General features: G+C 40.7%; 4 protein-coding genes across 8 annotated transcripts in view; 2 read left to right on the top strand and 2 right to left on the bottom strand.

Moving 5' to 3' along the window:
- Window positions 1-594: 594 nt before the first annotated feature.
- Window positions 595-4,607, bottom strand: LOC115731792 (polyadenylate-binding protein RBP45C-like). 3 transcript variants are annotated; one of them, XM_030662564.2, is made up of 8 exons: window positions 4,507-4,607; window positions 4,144-4,464; window positions 3,015-3,489; window positions 1,721-1,776; window positions 1,513-1,643; window positions 1,338-1,434; window positions 1,091-1,255; window positions 595-853 (listed from the first exon to the last, which is right to left on the bottom strand). In XM_030662564.2, the coding sequence occupies exons 2-8, from the start codon at window positions 4,396-4,398 to the stop codon at window positions 851-853; spliced, it is 1,182 nt and encodes a 393-aa protein (XP_030518424.1). In that variant the 5' UTR covers window positions 4,399-4,464; window positions 4,507-4,607; the 3' UTR covers window positions 595-850. The 3 variants fall into 3 exon arrangements, with proteins under 3 accessions (XP_030518424.1, XP_048130953.1, XP_030518357.1); XM_048274996.1 differs by having other exon boundaries at window positions 1,091-1,249; window positions 4,144-4,596; XM_030662497.2 differs by having other exon boundaries at window positions 4,144-4,595.
- Window positions 4,608-10,449: 5,842 nt separating this feature from the next.
- Window positions 10,450-11,680, top strand: LOC125313697. The gene is made up of 4 exons (XM_048273529.1): window positions 10,450-10,506; window positions 10,635-11,013; window positions 11,128-11,221; window positions 11,483-11,680. The coding sequence occupies exons 1-4, from the start codon at window positions 10,450-10,452 to the stop codon at window positions 11,574-11,576; spliced, it is 624 nt and encodes a 207-aa protein (XP_048129486.1). The 3' UTR covers window positions 11,577-11,680.
- Window positions 11,681-12,483: 803 nt separating this feature from the next.
- On the top strand, window positions 12,484-15,749 carry LOC115732133 (protein FATTY ACID EXPORT 5). Its single transcript, XM_030662828.2, has 3 exons — window positions 12,484-12,789; window positions 13,914-14,001; window positions 15,437-15,749. The coding sequence occupies exons 1-3, from the start codon at window positions 12,591-12,593 to the stop codon at window positions 15,507-15,509; spliced, it is 360 nt and encodes a 119-aa protein (XP_030518688.1). The 5' UTR covers window positions 12,484-12,590; the 3' UTR covers window positions 15,510-15,749.
- The window catches only part of LOC115731262, a 17,982-nt gene continuing 12,035 nt past the window's right edge, over window positions 15,610-21,556 (bottom strand). The window contains exons 2-8 of one of the 3 annotated variants that reach the window (XM_048274992.1): window positions 20,751-21,097; window positions 19,786-19,926; window positions 19,320-19,685; window positions 18,318-18,563; window positions 17,962-18,054; window positions 16,780-16,980; window positions 15,610-16,502 (exon numbers count right to left, since the gene is read on the bottom strand). In XM_048274992.1, coding sequence (XP_048130949.1) covers window positions 16,287-16,502; window positions 16,780-16,980; window positions 17,962-18,054; window positions 18,318-18,563; window positions 19,320-19,685; window positions 19,786-19,926; window positions 20,751-21,077 — 1,590 coding nt within the window. In that variant the 5' untranslated portion in view covers window positions 21,078-21,097 and the 3' untranslated portion in view covers window positions 15,610-16,286. Of the gene's footprint in view, window positions 16,503-16,779; window positions 16,981-17,035; window positions 17,146-17,961; window positions 18,055-18,317; window positions 18,564-19,319; window positions 19,686-19,785; window positions 19,927-20,750; window positions 21,193-21,556 lie in introns of those variants that run through there. The other 2 variants (XM_030661950.2, XM_030662080.2) reach the window with 2 other exon arrangements.

Here is a 21,556-nt window from a genome sequence, read left to right as displayed (position 1 = left end):
CTAGTCAATAATATGACCAAGTTAAGCTGGTTGAATGTCGAAAGGTCGCGTTTCACAGGTAACACTTTTTCACGTACTATAACTTGTCCTCACCATGGGGCGCCAAAAGACAAACTTGGGTGTGGTCTTGTCAGCTTGAAAAATTTCATTCCTAGGCTACAAGACTTTCGATGAAAGACCTATATAGAAATCGATATCAATTCCGACAAGCCATTGCTAGAGATACAGGGAGGAGAGACAGAAAGTGTGTGTATATTATGTACAGTATAAAAATTGGCCAAACTTCTCCATTCAAAAAGACAATCTGTTAACAGAATCTTCTTGACCATGATCGATCTCCGCTTAGGACCCACATGGACCATACTGAGATTCGGTATGTATATGGTCAACGACGAGTCTACAAAAGATATAATTGCCATCCCACAAACCATACACAAGATAATCTCAGCCTCCATGTCGCTACATGAAACATCCCTAGTCCTTGTTCCGATTTGTCAAACCTAAAGATGCACTACTTTGCAACCCGGGAAAGAATTATTCCGCTTCCATCACATAAAATATGATTAAAAAAAGGGCCAATACCAGGCAAAGAAATTGCACAATAATTGGTAAACAATAACATTACTATCAGGAATATATGTCAACAGTAAACTGCGTCATCTTAGCACACTTAATCCATAGAAAACAACGGCCATGAACTCCGACATACAAAGCACAAAACAAATGCATAGTAATTATAGCATAAAACCATCTCCACAGGCCAACCACCGCCATAAATCCGAGACAACCTCACTCCAAAATGCATCAGGGTGGTACATCGCCAGCTCATACTTCCATCATGTGAGGAGCATCACTGCACCAATGCAAACATAACCCATGATGAAAATGGTGGAAGTTATACAAAATAACTTCTGTACTATTTACTTCTGATGAGAAGGTAAATCCTATTACATACAAGAGTAATTCCAAAGTACGATGAACTTATTTTGATGATTTTTGTAAACTTGTCAAGTATACTCATCAGTATAAACCTTACCCAATTATCAAACAAGTATTATACAAAAGCCACAAAGGTTGTCAATGCAGTTACCTGCTGTGGCTGCTGGTAGGTTACGGGCTGCTGATAATTATACCCAGCATAGCCTCCATAGAACATGCTAGGGTCCTGGGCAGGGGGGGCATATCCATACGCTTCATATCCCTGTGGATATCCATAATATCCTCCACCATTCCACTGCGCCTGCTCTGGCTGAGCCTAAATTACAAACCAACTGTCATTTCCATATCCATTATAGCCATCAACCTGCTTCCTTGAAGAAGTCAAAAAGCTCAGTTACCTGCTTGTTCGAAGGACTCCGCCCCCATGAGAGTCTAATGCTTTGTCCTCCCAACTGGGTTCCATTCAACATCAACAAGGCTTGCTCAGCACAAGCTCTGAAATGAGTAGGTACACAAATTAAATCACGTGAAATATCCAGAGGGGAAAAGAGGGAAAAGAAACCAAGTAATCACCTGCTTGTGAATTGAACAAAACCACAACGTTTGCCAGGTGGAATTTTCACATGATGCAACTCTCCATACTGACTGAATACCTGCCTCAAAAGGTCATCTGATACACTTGGATCCAGACCACCGACAAATATCTAAGCTCCAAAAAGACCATAAGTTAAGAACAGGAAGTATTATGTTAAAAATCTTGCAGTAATAATAGACTACCCACAGTTGTATTATTTGGATCATTCTCCCCTTGGTTTCCTTGACTGTTCTGGTAAGATGCTGCAACGGACATGTAAATGTGATCATACACACTAGAACACAGTCAATCCTATCTAGCTAGGCAACACAGAAGTTTCAAAGTCTTGGCAATGAAATTATCTTTCAGGAGAGATTAGCTGTGAACTCCAGACCACGGGAAACAAACATTCAAAACAGAGAGAGATTCATGCACTCAAATTGAGCCAAATATAGCCACCACAGCAATGATGTTGCAATGCTTTGATCAGTACAAACATGTATGGCCAATTTGCTATTCACGAAACCCCAGATGGATCATGTAACACTTCAGACAGGCAACCCATATATATATATATATATATATATATATAAGCACATGCACACACAGGCACATCTTACAAAGAAGGAATATGTTAGGGGCTCCCACAAATAAAGATCCCTCATATGCACATTAAAAGCAATAAATTCAAAGAGACATAGAGATCATCCCACTTCAAAACAGCAGATTGATGGGATAATTAGTCCACACCCAGTCTCTTCGGCAAGTCCTTTCATGTTACCAATTCAATGTCCTAGTAACAAATGAATCAAAAGAAAAGTAATGCCGAGTAAGAAAAGACAAACTGGTCCTCGTAATTCCTAGTGACATGAATAGTCAAAGACAACATTATGTTAAAAGCGCAAAAGAAGGCTACCGCATTGTAGAATACCATAATCTAAAGGGAGTACTCCATTGAATTAACTTCATAAAAGCGGTAAAAATTTAAATTGACCGATAACCTAGTGAGCAATAGCGTGAAGTAAATCCAACTGTAGCATTGATAATGCTACTAGGTAATTGATAGAACTCGCGACATAAACAAAATAACTGACCTAAAATGAGGCCACGCATTAAAGTGGAATCATTTCAGCTGAAATCAGTTCCAGGCCCTCCAAAATGAGAGCCTCTTGGCGTCCTGCTTTAAGAGAACATGAGTTTTATATAAGTTTTTGAATGTTTTCTAGAATTAAATGCGCCCAATTTTAGAAAGGTAAGTACTGAGGAAACGATGTAAATTCCTCTCATCTTCAAAGTTGACTATTCCTTTCACACAATTCACCTCTAATTGACGCATCAAGCATATTCAGCTTAGAACTTCAACAAAGTGAAACTCTGAAGTAAAATTGCAAATCATCATAAAACATGTCAAACTGTTATCATCATAATCAATAAGCCACAACAGTGCATAAGGTAACTGTAAGCGAGCAACATCAACACCTATACAGGCCATAATACATACCACTCTGATATTGCTGAGTAGCAATAGGCTTCTTGTTAGCAGCAGGCCCAATCCTCATGGGGCGTGAAGAACAATACATGCCATTCATTTCAGTCATGGCCCGCAACTGTTCAGTTTCATCGCTAAACCTAACAAACCCATAGCCCTTAGAACGGCCAGTTGTCCTGTCGATAACTATTTTGGCACCTTTCACAGATTGGTAGTGAGCTCTAAATGTCTCCTGCAGTGTGTGATCTGTTACATCAGCAGCCAGATCTCCAACAAAGATTGTATAGTCAGGACCTTCATCTTGACGCCTCTCCCCAGGACCAAGTGTAGCCCAGTTTAACCGAAAATTCTGGTCAGAACTTGGCATCAATGTGCCATTGTACGTCTGCAAAATCCTCTCTGCTGCAGCGCGGGTCATAAATTCAATGAAACCATAACCCTCGGGCAGACCAGTCTGCTTATTTCTAATCACCTTAGCCGAAAGAACCTGAGAGAGCCAATTAAGTAAACAGCTATCAGATTGCTGTAGTAGCTAGAAGAGAATGGTGGAGACCATAACAGGTTGTCTAGAAATCTAAGCTGCTAAATAACGGATAGAGAGGTCCAAGATTCATCGGACACCCACCCATCAGTCTGAAGCAACATTCTCATGTCCACTTAAATTGTAGGAAGGCCAGATAAGAGTACAGAGTCTACTGGTATATTCTGATATGCAGAAAATGTAACCAGAATAAAAGCTAACGGCAAGTTTAGAAAGTGAAAAAAAAAAAATTAATCACAAATGAAAACGGGAAGATTTCAATTTGTTTTTAAGTAAAGTACATTTGGGAATTCTTGATTCGGTACAGGATTTCACAGACAAAACAATGAAAAGTGGACAGAGTTAATTCTGTCAATTGAGAAATTAACACAGTGAACCAAGTTCTTGTTCACATACTAGGGAACGCGGCCTAGCTCTCAAAAATCTCAAAATCCAACACATGATCTGCAATTTTTCTACTCAAGACGTATGGAAACAGTTCGAAGACGACCCTACCTACCAAAGGAAAAGATAAGCCTTCAGCACAGAAGCACAGAAAGGAAAAACGAGACATTCGAGGCAGGCAAGCTAGGACAAACCAAAGCGACAAATCCATATTACCTCTCCAGAGTGGGCGAAGCAGTTGAGGAGATAGCTCTCATCCATGTGAGGCTGCAAGTCGCCGATCCAAAGCGACTTGATCTCGGCGGATCCAGCGGCCAGCGCCTGGGCCGACACGGGCGGCGGGACCGGCTGCGGGGTCCAACCCACCGGCGGAGGGACCGGCTGGGCCTGTTGCATCATCATCCATTGCTGCTGCTGCTGCTGGTACTGCTGCTGGTCGGGGACGGCTCCCGGAACTGGCTGCTGCATCATGGCGACGGAAAGAGGCCGAGAGATTGGAGAACCGAGGGATTCGAAACCCTAATAGTGCGAGGTTAGGGCTGGGAGGGGTGGTTGACGAGGAGAGAGAAAGGAGGAGACAGAGAGGGGACGCTAGAAGAAACCCTAGAAGGGACGCAGGATTTGAGAGATCCCAATCCCAGAGCGGGCATAGAGAGAAGGATGTCGATGGGCTGGCGAGGGCTTTTATAGTCACGATTTTCTTCGTACCTGCGGGACATTTACGTAAATATATACTTTTTCCATTAATCTATGACCATTAAAATATCTGTAAAATAAAAACTAATTTCCTGAATTCTATTCTCACATTATCACCAAATTAAATTCCAACTGGATATAATTTTTTGGTGATTTTTTCTGCTGGATTTCAGTATTTTTTAAATTTTCCTAATGTTTCTCTCTTGCGACGGAGTTTAGAAGGAACATGAATTAATTACTTTTTTTAATCCAAAAATTATGAATGTTCGCTTCCGCGAACTGTATATTCAATTATGACGTCATTTTTTATCTTTTTGGTAACTTCAACTAACTTTTATGTTCTAGGGAAATAGGAAAAAAAACAGAAATCTGTTTGATAACTTTAATTAACTTTTATGTTCCCAAAAATAGATTGAGAATAGATTTAGAGCAAAAATAATAAGTAAAAAAAATTATTTTTATGTTCTTAATAACAGAATTAAAAAAAATATTTCTTTTCAGAAATTATTTCGGGGTTGGTCAATATTTCTGTCTATCGACCAAAAAGGAAAAAAAAAACTCAATATTTCTGAGACAATATATGCAATTTTCAACTCTTTTCATGCGGAATTACAGATTTGCTCTCCACCGTGTTCCCCCGCCACATTCCTATTTTTCTTCCACCTCCACCTCCGTCCCGGCCGCGCCTTCTCTCCCTCCCTCTCTCTCCCTGAAACGCAGCACTTGAAGCTCAGAGAGTCGATCAGACTTGTGAAGCCAAGTCTGTCTTTCTCTTCCTCATCGTCTTGTCTTTCTCCTCGCTCCTTCCTCGCCCTGTTTAACCACTATAATGGCATACTCTACGCGCTTCAGCCGAAACGTGGCCAACGAGCTTTTCTCAGGTTAAACTTCTGGTCTATGTCCATGTTCTTTTGGGTTTTCTTTGGGACGTCTCGGGTGTTATGCGCATGCTCATTCTACAAGAATCCTGCATTCCTTCTGATTTTTCTTCTTCTTTTTGATTGGTTCTGTTGCGCAATTTTCTTTTTTGTCACTCGGAATAACTGATTTTTCTGGTGCTTTTTCCTGGTTGCAGTTATGATGGATGAAGGCGGATTTGAAATTAGTGGAGAAAAGATTGCTGAAGATGTTCTCGCAGATTTTTTTTGAGATTATGGCCTGAAATGGTTATTAGAGCTGTGAAAATGGTTCTAGTCAATGTCGGTTCTGAAGGCAGAAAAGATGATGCTGGTTGGGTTTGCAGCCAATCTTTTCATTCTGAAGAACTGAATTCTGGGTAGTGGCACTGATGCAAGTGAATCTTCTGGCCTGTTTAGTTCAGCATTTTGCAAAGAGAAAATGTAAATATCTTTGGACTAAATCCTTTTTCAAAATGCAAGCAGTAAAGTATTTTAAAAATATATTGAAAAGCAACTTTGACGTAAATACCGTTTGGTGAAAAATATACTTCATAAAGTATTTTTACTTGAAAAAAAAGTGGCGATTGATGGGCGGCGACGGCGGCGGCGGCGGCGGCGGCGGCAGGACCTCCGCGGTCAGCGACGGTGGTGGTCAGTGACTGCGGCGGTCGTGGTGGTCGGCAACAGCGGTGGTGGTCGGCGATGGTGACGGGGGTGACCGCGGTGGTCGGTGGCGGCAGCGGTGGTTGGTTACGGCAGTGGTGGTTGGTTACGGCAGTGGTCGGCGGGTGGCCGGGGTGGTCGGTGGGCGGCGATGGTGACGGGTGGTGGCAGGTGGAGTGACAAGGTTAAAAGAAAAAAAAAGTAGTTGCATCCCGAAAATACAACTTTTCAAAGTGGGCTAAAGGCCTTTAGGGGCCTTTGGAAATGCAATTGCATTGTCTCAAAGTTGAGCAAAAAACAAAACAAACGCTATTTGCATTTGGCCAAGGAATTTGAGAGCCCCAAAGTCTTTTGTAAATGCTAAACCAAACAGGTCCTTCTTCTGCTGCTTTTAGTTTCTTGTTGAGGCAGACACCTTTCCATGTGCTGTTTCCTGCAATTTTGTGCTTTGATGACCCGTTTTTAGCAGATTCTTTGGAAATCAGTAAGTTTCTCCTGCAAAAAGCCTACCTTGAATGCCTCCTTTCCTATATACACCTTGTGCTATTCTGGATACATCAGCTACAACTGTCTACAGAAAGAATGCCATTAGTTCAACTCAGAAAATCTTTTGGGATCTGCATTAGTCTACTAAATCACATTTTGTCTCTACTATTGAATTCAAAACTCAATAGCGGTTTTTTAGAGAAGGATGAACTTGTCCCGTTACCAGACTATGTCCAAGAAGCAGCTGGATGCATCTTCTCTCACCCCTCATTGATGGTATCCTTGACCTGTCCGATGGGCTGCAATGAGATGTTAGCCAGGGAAGATGTTATGGAAAATTTCGTCGCAACCTTTGATTTATCCAGTAAAAGATCTATTGAGATAGACTTCTGTCGCTTTGGTTAACTGGAAACAGTTTCTGCTTTTTTCTTGTCTTTAGTTGAGAATCGCCCCTCCTTTATCAATGTGGAAACTGGTGCAACTAGACAACTTGTGAAGGGTTTTGAATCTCTGGTACATAGGCTTCTTATTGGGTTCAAGAATCTGCTTGATCTGTACATTCAGACACAAAACTTCAGACCCTCCTGCCAACTTATCATGCTCTGAATACTTTGAATTGTCTTATATCCCCATTTGAGATGTTCAAGCTGGTCTGTGTTCCATATAATTAACATAAACGACACAACAATCTCTGAATCCTGCCGGAAATCTATTGTTTATATTGGATGTCGTTTTGCTGCCAATGCTTTTGAATCTCTCGGTATATTTGCAGCAGCAAACCGAGAAAAGATCACAATATGATTCATTTTGGAGGACTAGAGATCAAAATTTTAATGCTGATATTATTGAATATATTTATTTGAAAGTATTTCGACTTTCCAGTCTTTATGAAACAGATATTACTGATATTTGTTTGCTGAAAGCTATTACCGCCACCTGCCGACTGAAGTCTGCACCTCATCTTAATGTACATCCTCTGAGTTCTGTACTTTTGAGAGTGAGCACTCCAACGCAGATGGTTTCTCATTGCATTAGTGGGATGAGTATGATGAGAGCTAAAGTTTTGTTTCTGCTTATTCAGTTGAGCCCTCTGCATCTGTCAATCTTTGGGTGCATGCTTTCAGGTATTCTAACTCCTGAGGGCAATCTGAAGTAAAAGAGCCCTTGAAGAGGTCTTTCAGATGAGGACTTTCTGATGCTCCTGCCAACTGCTTTGTCATTCATGAATTCAATTTTTTTGAGATATGGGAAGCAGTGATACTGGAATTTCAGATATATACCTCTATTTTACTCCAGTATTCTCTTACACGGTTTCCGTGAATAGAAAAGTTTTGTGTCCAAATTTGTATTTCAGGAAGGGTACGGCGAGTTCACAATATTGTCCACAGACGAACTCCTCGATTTTGTGAAAAACAGTTCTCGTGGGAAAGCAGTTCACATGTTACATCATCACTTTTTCTTGGACGCCGATGCCCTGGATATTAAGAAGCAAATGGAGCTATTTGACTCAGTTTTACTGGATTGTGAGAGTCATAATCTAGATTGTGATTGGAGGGATTTAAATTCTCATTCAGTTAACAAGATTTTGAATCTTATAAATGGAGTTTTGGCGAAGGTATTGTTATGTAGGATGTTGTTATTTCTCAGCGACAATCATATGCTGTCTTTGAAAAAAAAAAGCACCAAACGAGAACTCTCAGGTTATAAAAGCAGGTTTGGAGTCATCAAGGATGCGATTTTTGTGCAATTTGAAGAGTTCTCGGAAGCAGATTGTTAAAAGATTCCATGTAGATTCTACTTTTGAAAAGGAGAAAAACGGAGAATGTGAATCTTTGTACAAATATTTGGAAGAGTTGATGTTGAGAAGCATTTTCTAGTTGATTACGGGGATGTGCGGTTATCTTGTTCAGTTGAAGTTAATTCCATTCATGGTACAGTTGATGAGAACCTCTCTTCTCTATAGGTTTGAGGATCCCATATCTTTGAACTTACGAATATTTAACTCTACTGTGCAAGGGGCAATTTTCATGGGTGCCGTATCTGCAGCTGCTATATTGCACTCTATCCCCAAGTCATAACATTCTTTACATCTTGGAGCATTTTTGAGACCATGTCCAGCATTCTTTGGTCAGTTGCTGTTCATCGCAGAAATCGAGTTTCCGACATCAACAAAAGAGATCAAGAATCAAACAAGCATAGCATAAAGAGGCTTTGAAGTTCTCCAGTTGCTCAGAATTCTGATTCATTTCAGTTTCAATGGCTGTGGCAGAGAAATTGATTTGGGAAATGCGGATGGTATAAATTTTCAACGACTGCATTCATTTATTCTGTATTCTTATGGCGCGACTCTTGGTGAAAGTGATCTTGAGTTATTCAACTTGTTACAAGAGAGAGACTGCAGTGGTGGATCAGAGTTGGTAAAAACTCACTGATACAAATAAGCTGTGGGGAAGTGCTGCCTTGAAAGTGACGAAAGTATGGGATTTGGAGCAAAACGTGTCATCTGATGTCATGATCAATACTGAAACAGATGAATACCGGAGACTGCAATTTAGGGAAAATCTTCCTATTGATCCCAAGTTATGTGTATTGACTGTATTGGATTTCATATGATAGAGCCGCACGTGAAGAGCCTTCTTTCTTGAACAAGGTCCAGATTAACAACTCTAAAGATGTGGTATGTCTGCAATTACATTAATCATCTGAGCCTTGTCTTTTCCATGACATGGTTCCTCCTTTTGCTAACTATTTGACAGCTAATTATGAATCTATTTTTGTCCTAACTTTCTGTTGGTTAAGCCTGTGGAGTTTGCTGGTCTAGGATTGCTAGCTGTTGCTTTTTCCTGCTTATCTTCACCTGATGATGGGATAAGGAAATTAGCTTATCAAACTCTCGCCAGTTTCAAGATTGCTTTAGAGGTAACGGTATCTCTTCTGCAGCTGCGATCTCTGAAATTGTACTAGCAATTTCCACTTGTATGAGTTATGTGTCTTATTATAGTCATTATCTGTAAAATCCAACTTAGTTGCTCTGTATGACACTGAAAAAACAAAAGAGGACATCGTTCACCTTCGTCTCTTGTTGAACTATGTGCAAAATGGGATTGAAGAACCCTGGCAAAGAATTCCTTCTGTTATTGCCGTCTTTGCAGCAGAGGCATCTCTAATATTATTGGATCCATCAAATGATCATTATTAGACACTCAGTAAACTCTTGATGAGCTCTTCCAGGATAAATATGAAAGGTAAATGATGAATTTCTTTCGTGCTTAAGCTTCAAAGCAGGTTGTTTTTCTTTGTGTGTGTTTCTTTTATGTTAAATTGAAGCGTTGTAACCTGATGCTTTATTTAACTATCTATAGTCTGTACTGCTGTTCCATGAGCTTTTGTGGAATAGCTCTGTCAATTTCCGAGCTGAAAGAATTTGGATATCGTGACTTGTATATGTGGCTCTTGGCGTAGATGGATGCCCCGGTTTTTATGAGCAACTCCATTTTCGAGAATCTGCTAATCCTTTATGCTTCTCCATTTTCAGATAATTAGTCCAAAGAACTCGTTCTTCAGGTAACGTGAACGAGTCATGCGTTACTGGATAGGTCTATTTTCTCCTGCTGAGCCATGGAAAATTCATATCGGGTTATTGATATGGCAGTAACGAAATCTTCATCTCATGCAGATAGTTAGAAAATCAGTTGGATTGCGAAAGACGGCTTATCATCTGGTGGAGCACTGCGGCATGTTTTCATAGTTATTATCTGCCCTTCTTCATATCACTGAGATGCTGTCTGGAGACGAAAAGGGTCTCTACTGTGATCAATTGGTGGTGATATTAGAGGTAGTCACTCCTCCTACCATCTATTTCCTTTCCTTCAGATGGTAATTTTCACGGTTTTCTTTACGGTCTATAGGAAATACGAAACTGTTTCTTTCAGGGCATAAAATTTCTTCACTGCCTGTGTGCAGACTCCACAGAAATTGCTCATCCTGGAGGATCTCATAGCCGTTTTAACAATCTTCTCAGAGGAAGAAATATGTGAAGATTCTTTGGCATCAAAGCTTCTTCGTTGGTTGGCGGCATCTGTAATTCATGAGATGATCTCTGATAGATCCACATATGCGGATACAACATATTCAGAAAGATCTGATCTGAAAATGCTCAATTCGTTGTTACAATTTGTCAAAGAAACAAGCAGAGGAAGAAGCCGAAATGCATCTGGAGCTGGAAAGGCATTAGCTGCTGCGATTTTGTACCTTCAACAGCTTCTGGGCACGGATTGCCGAGTGCTTCCATCTGTTGTGTCTGCACTTTGCCTTCTACTGTACGATTTCTGCGATGTTGCAGGTAGATTTTAACTGCTATGTTTAACAGAGTGGGAAATACTGTTTATCAAAACAAAATTCTTCATTCTTAGACCAAGCGAGTCTAGCTAAAATGCTTGCAATGCAATTTATGCAGTTACCGAATCAGATCTCTTGCTCGATGGCACTCCTGTGGCATCACAACTGTCGAAGATAAGCTGCCCTCTTGAAGCTAATCTTGCTTGGAGATGGTAATTCTTATGTTACTCGACAGTCTTGGGGTTTCTGTTCCTCCTAGTACATGTCAATCCGAGCGGTGATCATACGATCGGTATTCTGCGTTTTCGAACGTATAGATGTGAACTGACCGGCGATTAATTCACGGGTCAGGACAATCTCAGCAACTTCAGTTTCGCCTCGAAAGACGTCGCTTATTCCTTCCACGCCCTTCTGCCATCTTTTTCCTCTTGGTGCCTTGTATCTCTTCACGACGCTTCGTATTCTGTGTGCAGGTCGTTTCATCAGCCATGGAAGAACTTCTGTCGGAGAGGACAGATTTGGAGAGGCTGGATGAATACCATGCATGTCAGACCCTGCTACTCGTGATCTCGAACACGCTTCGGACAAGCCCTTCGAGCTCGCTCGCTTTATCGCCTAGGGACGTCGAGAGATGCGGTGTGTACGGAATGGGAATGGGAAAGGGGAGTACCGTGGAGGATAGTAGCTTTGTGTGCAGATCGAATGGCAGGTAACCCCACGAGCCAATTTTGTCAAATCTTGAGTCAGTGTTCAGCCGCACATCATCATCGTGAGATTCAAAATTCGAGCGCCGTGGCCGTGGATATATATGCATGGCCGCCATGGAATTTGCATGACGACGCCCCTGTACTTTTGACTTTTTAGCGATCGAGTCGCTGGCCTTTCGGTTTGAATTTCGGGGTTTCGGATCATTTGATGTTGGAAATACTCTGTAATTGTGAAACGAAATTTAAATGTTCAATGTTGAAAATTAGAAAGATTAATCTAGGGATATTAATAATTAACTAGAAATTCACTTATTAAGAGTATGTATGACAACACTTCTGGATTATAATGCACTTTTAAAGTAGAATTTCGTTTGGTAACGCAATTTTATTTTTTTATCTTTGGATTTTTTTATCTTTTGCTTTAAAAATAGTTTTGGAGATATTTGAAGCAGTAAAATTTGTTTTACTTATATCCAAAAGTAGAAAAATTAAATTTTGCTTGGAATTAGAAGTAAAGGAAAATTAACTTTTTTAAATTAGATAAAAGTTAATTTTTAGAGCAGAAATATTGTCATTTGCGCTCAAATTATAGAAGAAATTGTGAAATATTCAAACCGCGACAGAGAAGGAAAAAGGGAATCAGGAGTTGGCGTTGACCCGCGACATTGCACGTCGGCACACGCCTTCGCCACTTTCAACTGCTCGCCAGAAATAACAAACCAAAAATCATTAAAGCGATTTAAAAATAAAATAAAATAAATTACATATTTATTATGTGTGGACACCAACTTGAAAGATCTGTTCATGAATCCGTTCGCTCTCTTCTCGATCTGTTGAAAAATCACACGGGGAAGAGAAGGAAAAAGGGAAGAGGATGCACGATTTCTGCTTGACGATCCCGTACGGTCTCCTCCTGGTGATCGGAGGACTCATCGGATACTTCAAGAAGAAGAGCGTCGCCTCCCTCGCCGGCGGCGTCGGCACCGGCTTCCTCCTCCTCGTCGCCGGCTATGTGAGCCTCAAGGCCTTCGAGAAGAGGAAGAACTCCTACGTCGCTCTCATTCTCGAGACCGGTGAGCTTTCGCCCTTCTCAGCGCTTTTGCGCAGCTTGTTGGTGTGTGGAATTGGTTCTGGAGCTGAAATTACATCCTTCTTGGGAGTTGACAAGTAGATAGCCATATTCGCTTTCGCTCGATTTGACTATTTGGCTTTTGGTCGGTGTTATTGGTAGACCGTTTGAAATCGCAGCGTGAAGGTTGAATTGTAGGAGCTGAGCTGAATTGATGAGATGAAACTACTGAGGATTTCTATCGATTGGTTTTAGGTGGTTAAGGACTCAATAGTGAGATTTGCAAGGTGGAGAAACTGAGATCCAATCTAACTGCAGTGCTGTATCTGTTCGTATCGGCGGTTTAGCTGTTGCATTAGTCACTGCTGTATCTGCATCCATCATTTAATGCTGCCTCAAGTCCGTATGGACGATCCATGCACTTCTGGTTCTCTGGAGTTTGCCATTTCTGTCTCTCATTATCTATTCTGTTGCTTATCAACCACAGCAATCTTACTTTTAAGTGGAACACACTGCATTATCTAAGTGCTCTACTTTCTGTGAAATTGGTGATTTCTGGTTTTCTGCAAGCAGTCTCATGTGATGGGGGACAGAAAAGGATGCCTGATGTAACCTGAGCAGGAATGTTCCTGATGAAGCCACATTACTATATAACCAGAGTTGGTTATCCAAAGGGACAAGTAGTTTTCAAGAACTATGAAAATCCCGTCCTTGACTAGCTTGATGTTGGTGTCCAATGCTTGCATGTTAAGTTTGCAGTCTCCCACGATAACATTTAGCAAATTTGCAAATTTTATCGTCTCAACTGGCTAGGTTTCCGGGGATCCTGCTGAAGAAGAGATCCTATCTAGTCCTGAACATCGAACTTTTAGTACGTTTAATGAGATAAAGCTAGTCATTTATGTTTATCAAATATTTCCCAACTTCTTACTAATAAATGCATGTAGAAGGGTTTAGTCTGAGAGGATGTGTCGAGAACATCTACAATATGATTGTCGTCTCTCTTTTTTCATTTGGGATAGTTTTTCGTGTGAATAAAGTTGCTTAAAATCACACACACGAAGGCATCGGGAAGATTGACCTTTCTGTATAGATGTTATAGCAAACTAACTATTGTGTCTTTGACAGTTTGTGCTGCCGTGCTTACCTTCATCATGGGACAGCGCTACCTCCAGACATCTAAAATCATGCCAGCGGGTATTCTTGCTGGAATAAGGTAGCTAACTGTACATGGTGTTACCGAACTCATATATCATCTGACTAAGCAAGTTGTGTTTTCTCTCTCACACCATGTATGTTGCAACACCAGTTGCTCACAAATTTTTTGATGTAACGTCGGTAAAAGGGTCGTTAGGACATAAGAGGGGCTTTCCTTTAGATATTCTCGCCTACACTGCTAATTGCTGCTGCTAGTTTACAGCTAGTGACTGTTCTTAAAGGAGGATTTATTTATTTATTTATGGAATAGATGAATTGTGGAGATCTGTCTGTCTATAATATAACTTACGATGAATGATTACTGATCTTCAGATGATAGGACCGAGAATATCCATTCTGCAGATCATTTTAAATTAGAAGAAGAATTATCCTATATTAATTTCTTCATTTGTATGGTCCTCCATGGAGAAAATGAAATTCTTGGATTAATATGTTCTAATTCACATGGTCTTGACCTTCAGAGAACGTCCTTTGCTTCATTCATCAAAAACACGTTTAGTAGCTATTTCTGGTTGTGTATGTGCGTGCCTGAATGGGAATGATAGAGTGAGTTGTTGAACTAATGAATCATGCATCCATCCTACCAAATTGAGCTTGTATATAGGTTGACAGAATTGTTTTTTTTGCGTCAGTATAAGTTGACAGAAGTTGAAAATTCTACTCTGAAGGAATTGGCAATTCATTTGAAGTTTGAAAATGGTATCTTATTTTGGACATTGCATATGAGGAGTGAGCAAAAATAGACAAGATATTAAGTTTTTGTTTAACCAAAAGAAAATAGTTACTCTGTAACTTGTTCAAAACTTTTGACCAAAAAAAAGGAAAACTTGTTCAAAGCTTATTCCTCTTACGGTGTTGTAAGTCTAAATAGAGATGCAAGTGTTTCTTAGATGTATCATTGTCATTTTAGGGGCAAAATGAGTTTCCATATTGGAGTCGATCACGCCTTAGTAGTAATATACAGTATGAACTGGAGTCCATGGGTGGGCTGGACAAGGTGTTTGCTGCAATTTTGTGTACTTATGTACTATATTCCAGAAAATTTCTTGTAAAACTTGTTTTCTTAATTATGAACTATTTGTATCTCGCCTCCCTGAATTAAGATTTTACAGATTCTTTTAGCTCATTTTGCATCCACCATTGACGTAGTTAATGACTGAATTTCTTAATGCAATTTTGCTTGGTGTATATTACCAAGTGTTTTTTGAATCGGGCAGCCAGCTCATTCAGTTGAACAGGAAGCTGGATCCTGTTGCGTACTTTTGTTTTTAAGTTGTAATCATGCTGCTCTTAACCCAAGAATTCAGTCTGCCCGTTTTATATTTTATGCAGCTTCATATCTAGCTAAAACCTACTTTCCTCTACTTCATGTACTCTCATTTGCCTAGTAAATTACTCTGAGCTAACGCACTTCTCAATTCGTCTCTGTTCAGTGCTCTGATGACCGGGTTTTATATCTACAAAATTGCGACCGGAGGCAACCATTTCGCAGCCAAGCCTGAGTGATGGCATCAGTGATTAGCACTCATACTTGGAAAATTGAAGGTCTTGACTGAAAATTACCGGGTGTAACTCTTGTTTTTTTTTTTTTTTTTTTTTTGCAAAGGTGCAAGAGAGATCTTTCCTTTGGATGAATCCTGGTTTATAATCCACGGCATTAGCCTTTAGGGTGTCTCGGTCAATTGTAAGGACTCATTTTAGCGTTTTATTGTACAAGGAATGAAAGTGTGAAAAGGGAGTTTGGCTGGAAGTGTGATAATGTCATGGCATTAGATCGAGGAGAGAGGCCGCATTTTTCAATGTGCATTTGGATGGAAATCTCCGTGCTCTGGCTTCGATTGTGATGTCAATGCTAGTTTAGGATTAGATCACTGTTGGATACCCCCATTTATTGCCTGCCTGATAAAAGGAAAATACCAGGGACAAAGGTGTACGCAATTTTGCGGCACTTAATAGAAACTGATTCTATGATTTAGCTCGCCAACTTGGTCAGTTGTCAACTTTTTCAGTGTCAAAATGTGTCTTTACATGTCAGAATCAGAATAAATAAGCACATTATTCCAAAAAACACCAACAATCATACAAATATACAGCACGGCGGACAAGACTTCCATCCAATGGCTAACTATTTTCCCTCCACGACTGTCTAATCACATATTTACAACTATCACAGTACCTATCCACTAGCACATGAACTATTCCTGCAGGGAAACAAAGAGATACTGGGCAGAAGCCATCTGAAAGATGCCGAATATAAGATGCTGTGCAAAACCCGAACTTACGTCAGCAATTTCTTGGCCTGATGTATTTTGGAGGCCGAGAAGGACACCTCTCGTTCATACGGGGGTACGGATCCATAGTATTGTATCCCGGTAGTTCCATCCGGTACCTCCCTCGGATTTGACAAAAGGGGAGTCTGACATCATCAGCATCATTGCACCATGTCGGCAAACGGCTTGGATTGTTCTCGAAGAACCGCAGCATATATGCATCTTTTATCTGCACGTGGGGAAAGATGAAATGAGGAACTTGAACTTCAGAAGCAGAAAACCGGACGCATCTAAAAGAGATGTCTCTAATTGAATGGATAATTCGTAGGGCAGATAAAACTGATTAGTTTCTCCTTTCTCATGATGTAAAATGACTCAATTCTCTATTCTTCTCCTTAAGAAAAGAAATGGGATCCACATCCTGAAAGAACCTAACTCCGGGTATCCAATATAAAATGACAATCCACTCAAACAAGAGGATGCACATTGTGCATGGTTGCCTATACCGTGAATTCCGTCACTTGAATAGAGTCCGCAATTGAACCAAACAATCCTGCCTCCTTGTACATTTCAAGAACAAAGGCAATGCAAGAGGTTGACTTTCCATCACTGTACAGCCAATCATCCTGCTCTGGGATGGTAAGCAGTTCATCGAAGGACGAGCCACGCTTTTCGGTCTCCACTAAAATATCTGGAAGATCCAAACCCTGCATGAAATCAACCATTATTGCTGGATAAGGAAAAGCATATGATCCCCATCCGTCGTCAAGGAATGTCTAATATCCTCAACCTGCCTTTTCTGAGATTCATCTGGCACATCTCATCAAGCATACAGAGAAGTACCAGAGATACATGTCGTTGCCTTCAATGACCTGACATGTATGTTAGATCATTTTTCTTCTAAAAGTTTAAACCATCAAAAAATGAGTTCTTACCCATTCACAACTATATCCCCTCGTGTCCCTAATTTTCGTTACCTATTCTAGGAAACACAAAACTTGATATTATTTTTGACAAAGGAAATCAAAATCGAAGCAAATCAGTTACTACAAGAAAAGTTGGATGCTGGAGTATTTCTCTTCGCTGAATTATGTATAAATATTTAATGATGCAACCCATCACTCAATTGCAAAGAGAAAAAACCAAGAAGAAGAAATAAATGTAGGGCATCGGAATCCCTCTAGTCCTAAACAATCCATTCTCTCTAGGATCTCAATCTAAGCCAACCCATAGTGTCATTAGAGTCCCAATAAACCAGATGGCAAAGTCCAAGAAAGGAAAAGGATTTTAGAAAGAAGGGGCATACTGTTAACCTGACAAGGAGAAGATGGATGGCGCTGTTTACAACCAGATAAATGGTGCATGGTCTCCAGTCCAGCATTAAGGCAAATCAAACTATCACAGACATAGAGAAGTCAAACCACTTGGCTTCCTACTAAATGACACCATAACATAAGTCCTTACTAGAGGACATTCTAGGCGGATTATGGACCTTAGGCGTACAAGTTAAAGATTTAATAATGTATCACTCTAATTAAATGAACACTCAAGATTACTCGTATCTGACTCATCCGTGAGGTATGTCCTAGTGAACTGTTCAAGTCCACATAAAAATCATATAGAATCAAATATTAAACAGTATCTTTCTAAACCAAAGTTCCTTGGCAGAGACAAACTGTTAATGATACCTCAGTTCCAAGTCGCATGTTCAAGGCTTCATTCCACAAGTTGGCAGCATAAGAAGGCCTTAATTGATTCCAAACTGTCATAACAGATGCAACCTGTACAGTCACTGCACTAGTTAAACCAGAGGAAAAGGAGACCCTTTTAAAACGCATAACATGTCACAATATGTAAATCTGAATTTCTATTTAGATGTCTTAAAGACACAAGAATCTGCATTTTTCAACTGAGCATAAACCGGAAGGTAACCTATAGATGACCCTATAGGCGACAATTAATTTAACCTATAGATGACCCTATAGGTGACAATTAATTTAGTATGATAGACTATAAATATGGAAATAAAGTTAAATAAAGATACCAGATGAGCATCCAAGGGAGGTGGATAGTTCCCATCAATTGTGTCTATCCAACTAAATATCATGTTATGATAACCATACGGTTGTCCTTCCATACTTCGAGCATATGCCCATGCAGCAGATTCATTGAACTTGGCCCGCATGTCAGGATGCAAGGGAAGTAATGCAATATGGGGATCTGAGTTATCCTTATTCAGCTCAAACTCCCACCATTCATCCCAAGGTAACAATGCGATAATATCTTCGCCCTAGAAGGAGAAAAAAATAGAGGAAAAGCACTTCAAAGTCATCATACTTGGCGAAACTTTGAAATACCATGAGCTTTATGAATCATGTCTCAGACAACTACAAATGGAAACTAGAAAGCTGCTGTTCATTGATGCACAAGTTCTTTCTGAAGTCTATCTTCAATGGATGCATTCTCATAAGAAATAGCATATCCACTCAGATTCACTCCTCATCAGCATAGCATCTTATATTGACACCTAATTGCGGCCCCTTATGAGGAAAATGGGAATCATTTCTAGCTCTGTTAAATTTTAGCATGGAACAAAGTCCATTTAACACAAAGGCTGGCGGTCCACATAACCCTAAAAAAGTCTCTTGTGCTTAAAAACTGAGATTTCATTGAACAGACTAAATAGAAAAAGACCAGCACAGCGAGATGGGAAGGTAGAAACACAAAGTAAATTACTGGATGCAGCAATGCAAAACATATCTGCAAGTTAGGCAAAGATTCTGCAACCACTTTTCCTCCTCTGTTTTATGATGATCACTCAGGTCAAGCAGGTATGACTTTTCTCGTCCCTTGAATAACTGGGTAAGGCAGCTGATGAGGAATTTGGCATGAAAAAAGGTGAAATACTCTTAAGTCGAACCAAAAATCAGTTGCATCATACCAAGGAAGGCATGATCCCATTAGGATGGGTAAAGGACGGATCAGACGCGATACTTATTCTACACAAGCACCTTAGATACCAGACCATCCATTTTTTTTATCCTACCTGTTCATTCTCATGCCCCGATTCTCCAACCCACAGCTTTCCTTCAGAGTCCCTCAAGCAAACTGCAGAATGACCGGCATAAGAACCGCTGACCCACTTCTCCAATGTCTCAAAGCCACCCCACCGCCCACGGATTTTTGATATTGCAAGGAAATCTCCAGAATGAATATTATCTGTACTTATGTTTGTCACCCAGGGTTTGGGGCGTTCCTCAAATGAAGCACCCATGTGCTTCTCGAGAAAGGCGATGTTAGAGTTTTCACCCCAACCAGTATTTGTAAACAAAGGGAAGACATCCCACAGAGCTTGAAGTGTTCCAAGCATCCCAGCTTCCATGAGGAAGATAGACACTCCCTTGCTTTTCACCTGATTTCAGTAGAAAAGAGGACCATGTTCACATCCAGATAATGACTACAAAAAATGACAAAAAGATGAAAATCCCTTATTAAGGAGAGTACACACGTACGTATTCATATTCAGCTTTTCCTTCCCAAGCCTTAAACTCAAGGGTATGCTCCCGACTCAAGAAATAGTAATCCCAGGTCACACGGTATGGAGTTGCAAAGACATAAAGATCCATGCAAGTCCAACTGTGTGCCTTGCTGACCTGTGTTAGTGCCCATAAAATTCAAAGTTAGTAGTCACCACTTAAAAGCATGACACAGATAATAACAGGTTATAGGTGGCGCCATTTGAAATCACGGATGGAGCAACAACCATAAATCCCGAGGAACTTGCCATATATGCCTTGCCATTAATAACAAAATTGAACAATTTGTAAGGATAATGATACCAGGAAAAGAATCAAATCAACCATCAAGTAGAGCAGGCAAATGTAAAAAATTACATGCTTCTCCCCAACCCGCTATATTGAAATGCATAGCCAATTGCAACGTTACTACTCCATATAGGGGGTACAGTAGAGCTGAGCTGAGTTGAGTCGATGCAGTTTTTCATCCAAACTCGTTTCAAGGACCAAAAGTTGAGGCTGGACACTGAACTGGACTGATAAGGTAGTCTCTACACTGCTATGCTAGTGCTTGGATGGTTATCCAAAAGTAATTCATAAGCACAAAGAGCTCAATCTATCGAAGATTTTCAAACAGTACGTTATCCATGTTTTTTTTTCACAAGTACGTAGATATAGTTATCTACCGAAAGTCTACTGTCTGATCACATAGCGAACCAATCAAGTAAAGCATCACGGAATCGCATTCAACTCCACTTGGTTAGATACAAACCAAGAAGTCGAGTCAAAACTAACAAAACTCAATCAGAGTTCGAGTGGCTCGCGATAAATTCGATTCATTCGCAACCTAACGCAGTCATCGCCAACTATCTACCAACCCCAAGGCTCCAAATCCCAACAACAACCAAAAATACGCTCGCGGGATCAACAACATCAATTCGACAAGAGAACTCCAAGCGGACCTTGATGTGAAGCGTGCCTCCGCCGAACTCGCTCTCGCTCTTGTTGTGGAACTCCATCGAAGCCGTGGATTCATAGAAGCAAGCGCCCTTCCAGTTCAAGCTGGCATTGGAGGAAGGCGAGGCCGAGCCAACGAAGGTTGGCAAGAGATCCACGGGGCCACGAAGGCGGTTGAGAATCGGCCATGAGAGCTGCCTCGGCAACAGAGGAAGCGCGTCCTCGGGGTGAAACGGCAATTTCGCGGACTGAGAGAGTGGCGCGATGGTGGAAGCGGCGGCGAAGAAGGTGAGCAATAGCGCAATCGGAAACGAAGAAGGTGAAGAAGCCATTGCGATCGGAGAGAGAGAGAAGAAACAGAGTTGGTGTCGTTAACGCAGATGACGACCATCCTAAATTTGGCGGCTTTGTGAGCGCTGGATATTTGCTTGAACGCATGAAATTGAGCTGCCATTTGGGAAGGACGAAAAGAGCGGTTGAGATGTTTCGCAGACACGGACAAGAACCAACCGAACCGATCCGGTTCGTTCTTAGTTGTAACCCGGCCTGACTCAAGAACCGAGTCCCAAAAGGGGACGGCTAAAATGATACTTTGCCCCTTGAAGTTTCCTTTCCATCCCCTCCTATATATCGCTCTGAAAAAGAACTCATCTCAATTTCCCTCCCTGAAATTTACTACTTTACTGCCAGTGGAAGGGAAAAATCGTGCAATGCCCCCAACTTGAGCTGACAAAATATGAAAGTAATGTGAAATTTCCCGAATTCTATTATATGTTGGTCGCAAATATGTGAAATAGAATGAATTACGCAT

This window comes from Rhodamnia argentea, chromosome 2 (genome assembly GCF_020921035.1).
Source record: "Rhodamnia argentea isolate NSW1041297 chromosome 2, ASM2092103v1, whole genome shotgun sequence".
Lineage (NCBI taxonomy): Eukaryota > Viridiplantae > Streptophyta > Magnoliopsida > Myrtales > Myrtaceae > Rhodamnia > Rhodamnia argentea.
This window is presented reverse-complemented; position numbering and strand designations above follow the sequence as displayed.

What these genes read in the sequence shown, in the direction of transcription:
- LOC115732133 (XM_030662828.2), top strand. Translation starts at nt 12,591, where the DNA reads ATGCACGATTTCTGCTTGACGATCCCGTACGGTCTCCTCCTGGTGATC. An exon ending in CGCTCTCATTCTCGAGACCG is followed by an intron (nt 12,790 to 13,913) that starts GTGAGCTTTCGC and finishes TGTCTTTGACAG; the next exon opens with TTTGTGCTGCCGTGCTTACC. An exon ending in GGTATTCTTGCTGGAATAAG is followed by an intron (nt 14,002 to 15,436) that starts GTAGCTAACTGT and finishes GTCTCTGTTCAG; the next exon opens with TGCTCTGATGACCGGGTTTT.
- LOC125313697 (XM_048273529.1), top strand. Translation starts at nt 10,450, where the DNA reads ATGCTGTCTGGAGACGAAAAGGGTCTCTACTGTGATCAATTGGTGGTG. An exon ending in AATTGGTGGTGATATTAGAG is followed by an intron (nt 10,507 to 10,634) that starts GTAGTCACTCCT and finishes GCCTGTGTGCAG; the next exon opens with ACTCCACAGAAATTGCTCAT. An exon ending in CGATTTCTGCGATGTTGCAG is followed by an intron (nt 11,014 to 11,127) that starts GTAGATTTTAAC and finishes CAATTTATGCAG; the next exon opens with TTACCGAATCAGATCTCTTG.
- LOC115731792 (XM_030662564.2), bottom strand. Translation starts at nt 4,398, where the DNA reads ATGATGCAGCAGCCAGTTCCGGGAGCCGTCCCCGACCAGCAGCAGTAC. An exon ending in TACTCAGCAATATCAGAGTG is followed by an intron (nt 1,777 to 3,014) that starts GTATGTATTATG and finishes TGTCCGTTGCAG; the next exon opens with CATCTTACCAGAACAGTCAA. An exon ending in ATGATCCAAATAATACAACT is followed by an intron (nt 1,644 to 1,720) that starts GTGGGTAGTCTA and finishes TTTGGAGCTTAG; the next exon opens with ATATTTGTCGGTGGTCTGGA.